The sequence below is a fragment of the Nicotiana tabacum genome, chromosome 10 (genome assembly GCF_000715075.1).
Source record: "Nicotiana tabacum cultivar K326 chromosome 10, ASM71507v2, whole genome shotgun sequence".
NCBI classification, from domain to species: domain Eukaryota; kingdom Viridiplantae; phylum Streptophyta; class Magnoliopsida; order Solanales; family Solanaceae; genus Nicotiana; species Nicotiana tabacum.
The window spans coordinates 7,889,501-7,898,828 of record NC_134089.1 but is presented as its reverse complement, the minus strand read 5'-3'; the positions used below and the strand labels follow the sequence as shown (position 1 = coordinate 7,898,828).

The following is a 9,328-nucleotide window of genomic DNA, read 5'->3' as shown; positions in this document are numbered from 1 at the left end:
CGTAGTTATCGTTTACTACGTTTTGAAAATCCTGTGATATTTTGAAATTTTTTGGAAAATTTGTAGAAATTCTCATATAATTCAAGGACACTTTTCTTTACTCATTGCTACATATGTAATTTCCATTATCTAAGTCATTTTAGAGCTATCTTCAACTTGTACATGGGGCTAGAATAATTAGTTTCCATCAAATAAAAAGAACTAGAAGATATTAACTTGGTGAAAGAAGATGCAACTTTGTCATATAATTAGCTTTTGATCATAAAACTTTACATACTCTTTATTCCTTTATTGTTGTAAAACCTATTCCCTTAATCAATTTTCAGTGAACTTATTTTCTTTTGGTTCGTTAAAAAATGAATGTCTCCTTTCTAAATTTGGAAACAATTTAGCTTAAACTTTCAATTCTACTCTTAATGAGAAGCTTTTATAACCACACAAATATTCTGAACCACTTTTGACTTGTTTAGGACCACAAATTCAAAAAGTTTTCATTTTTTCTTAAACTTTTCACATAAATTGGATCGGAGGGAGTATCATATATTGTAAATCTCTATAATATCTTGACATTTGAGAAAGAAAAAAAAAGTATGCATAATTAGTAATGGGAAGAGATTGGTGAGAATAAAAATCATACTCAATCTAATGAAGTTGAGAAAGAAAAAAAAAAGAAAAGAACAAAAGCAGCTTCAAGTACTTGAATTGTGATATCTCTTTGTAGACGTTCCAATTCAAATTCTTGATCTACCCACAAAGTAAAATAGTAGCAACAACAAACAACAGGAAATAATAGTAATTAAGTAAACAATTAAACTCTCAAATGAGTAGAAGAGGCAATGGCAAAGGAGCTAAAGAATAGGGCGTGGTGAAGTAAGAGTGCTAGGGCTGAGAAGAATAGAACAACACCATGCAAAAGAAGCAGGCGATAAAGGGAAATTAGCCAGCGGACTGCATGTTCCAAAATAATTCTCTGATGGAATTCGCGACGTTATTAGTTGTGATCTTTCTTGTGCTTCATTTGTTGAGTCATTACAGGCCGTGCTAACTGATTCAACTCGGTTGTTTGAGGAGGAAGAAGGACGAAGGAACTCTCGCCATTCTGCAGCAATGCTATTTCTTGGTAATGAAACTGGTGAGAGATCAAGTGGAGGAGGAGCCACATCTTGTAAACGCCTCGAGCTGGCACTAGAACTAGAGCCAGAGCCAAAGCCAGAGCCAGAACCAAAATCAGAACCAGAGCTAGAATCGGATCTGGATTGAAACTCAGGTGCAGCAGTCAACATTTGGACGACTTCCTTGAAATTAACAGGTTCTACTCGGTAAATTTTAGGACGTGTCGGTGGCAATGGTGCAATTGGTTGTTTGGTCATAGGTTTTAATGGGAGCCTACGAACTCCATGAAGTGAGGAATGATATGAAGGTAATGGTTTGTTTTTCTTTACTTCTTGTGGATATGTGGAATATGGAATAGAACTAGAGGAAGAAGCATTAGAAGAAGAAGAAATAGATGCATATGAATAAGAATCCATTTTAATTTTCTATGTTTCAATCTTTTGTGTAAGTTTGTATTAGCAGGAAAGCTTACTATGAATATGTTTTGCGGCTTTTGCTTTTGCTTTTGCTTATATATAGAGAGAATTTGACAAACCTGAGCATTTTGTATTTACCGTCGGCTATGAGCGGAATATATAGGCAGAACTAGGATTTCAAACTTATAAGTTCGGATTTTAATAGTTGTAAGTTACCGAGTTCTAAATTAATAATTATACATATTTAATGAATTTTTTTAAAAAAATAAAGAATTTAAATCAAAGCTACTGGATTCTGCCGAACCCTGCACTCTGGCTCTGCCTTTGCCGAATACGATGTAACATTACAACTTGCCATGTCCGTCTGTTTAATTAGTACTGCTCTTATTTGACCTCTATTATAAAATTTCCTCCATTATTGTTTCTTTTTTATATATTTATAGCCCCTATGAATCGATCTGTTCTATCTGTACTAAGTCAAGAGTGTTAATTCAACTTCTGAATTAACAAATAAAAGACAATATTAAATTTTATGTGTACGTAATATTTTTTTCGCAATTATCTGGGAGGTTTTTAATGGTAGTGCTGACTGCTTAGCCGCCAGCCCTCTCTCCTCTCTCCTCTCTCCTCTCTTACGAATAAAGTTGTTAATGCTAAGATCTAAAATGAAAATATGGTAAATGTTCATAATAAGAGGAATTAATAGCCTAGAAAATAAGCAGACGATAGAATTTTTTTTTGGTTTCCCGCCCGATGTCCTATACCCATATTGGAGTAAAAATAGCACGGCATAGCCAGTTTTCGGATTGATCATTCCAAAATAGCCGGCGTTTATCAAGTCAATGAAAAATAGTCACTATTTTGCTGCAACAGATACCGGTCCAGTATAATATACCGGAGTTCGGTGCATCTGTGTTCTATTTTTCATTGACTTGTCCTATACCCATATTAGAGTAAAAATAGCACGGTATAGCCAGTTTTCGGATTGGTCATTCTAAAATAGCCAGCGTTTATCAAGTCAATGAAAAATAGCCACTATTTTTCTGGTAGGTTAGGGGAAAGTTGTGAATATTTCTACAGCACAATAGAGTGAGACTAGCCAGTTAGGAGTTAGACTAAGAAGGTCATTGGTCGTCTATTGATGTAGGGCTTTACCTGCTAGTTTTACTATACCAGCCATATATTTCGTATTTCGTATTTCGTATTCTGTATTTAATATCTCTTATATTGCAGTTATTTTATTATGCATTTTTATGATACTAATATATCGGCTCCTGTTGCTTTTTTGAGCCGAGGGTCTCCTGGAAACATCCTCTCTACCCTTCGGGGTAGGGGTAAGGTCTGCGTACATATTACCCTCCCCAGACCCCACCTGTGGGATTATACTGGGTCGTTGTTGCTGTTGTAGTTCGGTGCATCTGTGTATGAATTCCAGCATATTATGCTGGACCGTATACTTTGCTGGCTCCAGTATAATATACTGGAGACTGGAGCACCGGTACTCCAAACTCCAGTATATTAGGCTGGACCGGTATACTTACTGGAACTCCAGTATATTATGCTGGAGTTCTAGTGTACTTATGCTGGAACTCCATCATATTATGCTGGAGTTCCAGCATACTTATCCTGGAACTCCAGTATAATATGTTGGAGTTCAAGTATACTTATGCTGGAACTCCAGCATAATATACTGGCGTATTTTTCGGGTTTTGAACAGTGTTATAGCTCAGATTTATCTTTACATGAAAAGTGGCTAAATTTTGATTACTTTTGAAACTGAGCTATTTTTGAACGACCAACTGTAAATCTGGCTATTTTTTAATTTCTCCCCATATTGGGGCCCGGCTAAATTCAAAATCGCACAGAAAAATCTCACATTTGGGATAAAACGTTTCCTGATAACAATAGAATAGGTTTTTTTTTTCAGCAATCCGCTAGGCAAACACCTAGGGCTATTTTTTTTTATTAATTAAAAAAAGAAAATAACAGAAAATACAACAATTAGGAACAGTACAAATAAGGGGGACAATAGCACCGGTATTGTTACTTATATGCCTTGGCTATATAATCACTCCTCTGCGCCTCACATTGCGTTATGATGGCAGCCTCATGTAGAGGATTCATGGTGTAGCTGCCGGCAATGTCTCACGAGGGCATATAATCTCATAGCCGTGTGGATATTTTTCCAAAGGCGTAGGACCAAGGCAACTCAAACCGGGCATATAGAATAGGTTAAAATACACTAATGGTGTGTAATTTTTTATTTATTTATAATACTAGTGATTTAAAAGTTAGATAAAAGTGTTTAATGCTTCATCATCCTCGATAAAGCTTAGTCGATCAAAAGAATCTACCGATCCTCGTTTTGAACATCAAAGAACTGCGTTCAGGTGATCATTAAGAAATGCAGAAAATAATAATCGACATAACAGGATTTGAGAATTTTTGATAAGTGAAAAATGAAATAGTATAAGAAGTACAAGCAGTATAGGTAAAAGTTGTTTTTGTGTGACTTATAGAATATGAGTTCGACCCATGAAAGCAACCATTAATGCTTGCATTATAATAGGTTTACATCACATCCCTCGGAATGCGGTCCTTCCCCGGGCAGTTTAGGAAAACAACATATTCATGTATATAGTCGATTAATAGGTCTAGAGAGGGACATTTCAGATTGTTGACGTTAACTATATATAATTTGAATTTGATAAATCAAACAGTTCATTAAAATGAACTTTTTTGGATAATTGCTAGGTATGTGTACTACATCAATGGTTCAAAATTGGAAACAGCCAATATAACAATTCAACATAATTACTAAATCAAACACAGTCATTTTCATGATAAAGAATAAAGAAGAATGCTCGCTCATTGTTCATGTGGGCATCCCACACATAATTGCATTATTATTATAATTTGTGAAACAAAACAACTTTACTACTAATTACGATGTTTTAGCACATACTAAAATGTTTTGCGTTACAAATTGTCATGCCTAGTAATTTTTATGTAGGATGTGAATGTTGGTAATTCCTAGTTGGTAAGGCAAAGTGAAAGATTTTTTGTGTGTCATTATTTTTTCCTCGTACTTCTTTGTCTTACTGTTAGAAGAAATTTGTTCCGCATGAATTAGAAAGAGTTATGTTTCACTTTATAATGAATTGTTCTTTATCGAGCTAATGAAGAGCTTGGAAAAGGGAGTGTACTCACGCACGTAAGAAATGGGCTTGAAAACAAAACTGGTTAAATTTGTCCTGTTGAGTATTGAAATTTTTGATGATTAACAAGGTATTACTAAAGTTCAAAGAACCAAGTCCTCTCAACGTAGTTGCTTAATTGTTCTAAGAACCAGCTCGTCATGATTGATATTTGTACGTCCCCCAATTCCTCAGTCGTAGCTTTTTGATTAATTCTCTTAGAGTTTTCTTGCGGACGGTGGTTCCTGAAATCAACGTCAGCCGTTGGTGTCGACGGCATTGAGGATTTCCTGAAGACTATCACCGTTTCTTGGTGCTTGGAAGGTTTGAATTCAACTGTTCCTCACCACCTCCATGGTTATCCATTACTATTTTCAATTTTAGTTTCTACTCATAATTTTATACTGAAAAAGGTTAGAATATCGGATTCTGCTATGAACTCAATTTTAGTTTCTCCACATACTTTTTGCTATGCGGCTTTAACATAGGACGATATCCTGAAGGCTCTTGCACTAATAACGATTAGGTCTGTCTCATCATTATCTTTTTGTTTAAATCCCTTTTATTCATGTTTTCTCTTTAGCTTTAATCTCTCCAAATTTCATAGTATTTCCCATTCATTTGAACTATGATGAATATATCAGTCTCCCACATACATCGATACTATTCAAGTTGTTTAATGTAGTAAACTTATGTGGAGATTCTTTCAATTTGTGTTGCCTATCTTAACTAGTAGTTATCTACCTGCTCTGGCAGGGGATTTGCTATGCTAAACTTGCATATTTTGATCTTCAATATGGGCTATGTAAAGTTACCTCCTGTCAGAACTCCTCTCACAAGGAGTAAAAAAAGGATGTTGATGCACAAATCATTAAGGAGTCTATAAGTACAAATAAGCCAAAGAAGAAGGTCTCAATTGTGGTAGTTGTTGTTGAAGTGGATAGAGAAGATGAATCTGACTACACCTTGCCAGCAAAGTCGGCTACACCAAAGAAAAAGGGTGCCAAAGTCACCAAACCTGCTACCTCTTCTGCAAGGGCCAGTAGGGGTAAGACAAGAAAGAATGTGGCAACTGTAGTTGATCGACTCACAGAGATCAGGAACATAAAAGTGCTAAATGGGAAGATTCTTGCGAACACTGATGAGAAGGGGATGACTCAACTGGTTGAAAAATTTGAGCTACAGGGTTGGAGGCACATGTTTGTCAAAGCTTTCCCCCCAGTATGTGTTCCTCCTGTAGTGGAGTTCTATGCAAATTTCAAATTTGATGGGAAGGTAGTCACGAGTAAAATAGGGGATTTGAAATGGAGTTTGATGCTGAGGAGCTGGGATGCTTCTGAATATCTCTTCCTTGGGATTCGACAATTACTTGAATAAAGAATGGCCAGTCATAGACAATGATGTTGACACTAGCATTGTGGTCACAAGAGAGTTCTCTCAAAAGTTTGAACTAGATACTCCCCGGAAAGTGTACAATACTGATATGACTCCCTTTCACAAATTATTGTTTCATTTTGTCAATTGCTGCATTCTTCAGAGGTCTGAGAGAAGACATGAAGCTACTCTGCTGGACATGCCTGTGATAGAGCTGCTTGACACTGGTAGACCTATCAATCTTCCTAGCGTGTTAATTCAGCACATGGCAAGAGCTGCAGACACTTCTAAACCCAAGCATGCTATGCCTTATGGTTTTATGTTGACTGAGTTGTTTGACAATCTCAACATTGCCTTACCTGAGCTTAAGTTTTGGAACCACAATGATGTTTTGGATGCTGTTACCCTCAATCAGTGTGGGTATGAGAAGATCAAGGCTAGAGGACCCACAAGATCTGTAATTCTACCTGGAAGCAGTAGGGCTGCAGAGCTCAACAAGATGTTGGAGTTAGCTATTGAAGAGAATGCCAAGCTTTGTGAAGATAATAATGAGCTGATAAAGGAAACAAAGCAACTCACGGAAGAGCTCAGAAGAGATAGGGAGGCTCATGCCCAACAGATTGCCACCTTTTTAAAAGTTTTGACACCCTCTGCTTCTCACCCATGAACATATTCCTTCCCAGTGTCCTTAGTTCTTTTTCTATTCCAGTGATGCCTTATCTTTTGTTCTATTTTTTATCTTAGTATGAGTAGTTTGCAGTATGCATAGTTTATTTTGTTCTAATGATGAAGACAATGTCGTGGGCTTCTTTTGGCACAACTTATTGTCTCCTCTTGCTCTGCTTTACTGCTTTGTCATATATTGGATCATCAACCTAGTCTATTTACCTTGATATTTCTTAAGCTTGTGTTGTAGCCTGTTTGGCCTTGAACCTTACACTATCTGTGCTTAATGTCTAACGTTTTTGTGTGTGTTTTCGATGATGCCAAAAGGGGGAAGATAAAGTTGGAATGTTGTGGGTTGTGAACATATATGTCTATCAATAGTACTTATCACTTGTTCTGATTATCTAGTTGTTTTATGTGATTATCTGGTTCTGTTGTGTACAAAGTTTGTCATCATCAAAAAGGAAAAATTTGTTGAGTATTGAAGTTTTGATGATTAACAAAGTATGACAAAATGTTCAAGGAACCAGGTCCTCAACACATATAGCTGCTTAATTGTTCTAAAGAACCAACTCCTCAGGAGAAAGGATCAACTCCTCAGGATTGGTACTTGTACGTCTATAAAAGACAGTAACTTTATCTCAAAGTTACCCTGGTCCGAGTTTGGTGGAAAAAGGCTGATATAAGTGATAAGGGTCGTTGTTTAAGAAGATATGGATAATTCAGTCAGAGACAAAAGTCCCAAAGCTCATGGAATTCTTGGAACAGTAGGAATCCTATCAAAGAGGAAGCCGACTATGAATAGTGACTCCTAGAAGATCTCAAGTTGCGTTTTAAATAAGATCGACTTTGGACTTCTAAACTATCCTTTTACACATCAACTAAAATGTCATAAGTCGTTTACTTGAGTCGAGTATTTGCATTGTATTCTTCCTGAATCAGTATAGTGAATGTGTTTTAGGAAATTGAGTTGTAATCAAGTGTCATAAACAATCAGTGAGTTGGAGTGAGCATTTTGCTTTACAAGTTAGAGTAACATGTGAATCAAATAGGAGTAGTAGGAGTACTGGAGAGTTTTCAATTACAGCCTTGTAATTGATACATTTGGGCTCATTGTTCTAATGGAGTTGGAGTTGAAAATCCTACGTGGTAGATCGTGATTTTTGCACCTTTTGAGTCGGGTGATTTTCCATGTAAAAATCGTTATGTTCATTTTATTGCTTGTTTACTTTAAGCTGAAGGAATACGGTAAAAAACTAATTTCTTTAGTAATCCATACGGGCAATCAACCTAACATGTCCCCGGCATGCAAGATGCATTTGAGGCTAAATACAAAGAAACAATCTGATCTCAACAATATGCACCCCAGGTGGGCCGTACATCTTATCATTTTTCTGGAGATAGAGTTGGTATTACAAATTAAATGCATTCTCGAAATATTATATATCTATCCGGCGGCTAAACATATCTCCATTCACTTTATATCGCTTCTGAAATTAAACACGCAGAATTGAGCCACGATTTAAAGTTTATAAGTTCGAAATTCTAATCTTTTTAAGTTATTAAATTTTAAATTAATATTATATATATAATAAATATATAATTTGAACCCTAATTATTGGGTTCAGCCAAACCTGCAACCACAAAATTAGCTCCGCCCCGAATCAAATATATTAGTTACCTTCAACGCATGCATTAAATGTTGTGACGTCCCAGATATATAGTTGTTGTAAGTTTCTAGTTGTAGCAGCAGTTAATTTCTTCAAGTCTATGCTTGTATGACTTCTGAATCTTGAAGATAGTAATGGGACCAAGTCTTCCAATATTCAAACTTTGATTACAGTTATTCAAACAAATAGCAGTTAGTGACTTTTTGTAATAAGCTGAAATCCTCAAATCTTTCTAAGATCTTATCAAATATTATTTTATGTGAAAATATGTCAGCAGCCATTTAATAAATTTAGAAGTTTATCTACATCTCTTAGTACATTCCTTATTGTCTAATCCTTTTGGTCTTTTTGCATATAAACACTGGTAATGGAGTGAGGTAAATTAAAAGATTAATCAAATGACTAGGCGGCTGGCCGAGTTGGGTGTGTAATGGACTTCTCAGATGAGAGATTTAGGGTTCGAAACCCACTTCCCTACCTCCCCGGTCGAGCACGTGTCTAGTACGGTTTATCGTTCTGTGTGAATTGCGAGCTATTATACAGGAGCAGATTTACCTTGCGTGCACCCAAAACATAGTTACCTTGGTTTTATATCGATCAAGAAATGAAAAGGTGGGGCGATCGGGGGCTATGCTGAATTCTTTTTTCTTAGATAGAATGAATGGAAAAGAAGTGCTTGTGTTGTGGTTTTTGTAGTTGCAAGAATTTATTTTCGAGAAAAGGTCCTGTCAAGTCGGTCCGCTAACGCCTTATCTTCCTATTTATAAGACGGAGAAAGTGGTGATGCTCTTTGATTGCATCCGCTTGCTTGATCTTCAATCCCAGACAGTCCCTTTTTACTCGTCGACGTGGAAACTATTCTGTTTTTTATTTTAATATATATTGATTAAAT

The 9,328-nt window shown here is 36.2% G+C and overlaps 1 protein-coding gene across 1 annotated transcript; it reads right to left on the bottom strand.

Moving 5' to 3' along the window:
• Nucleotides 1–848: 848 nt before the first annotated feature.
• Nucleotides 849–1,529, bottom strand: LOC107760821 (uncharacterized). The gene has a single exon (XM_016578924.2). It carries the CDS (start codon nt 1,527–1,529, stop codon nt 849–851), a length of 681 nt encoding a protein of 226 aa, XP_016434410.2.
• Nucleotides 1,530–9,328: the final 7,799 nt, after the last annotated feature.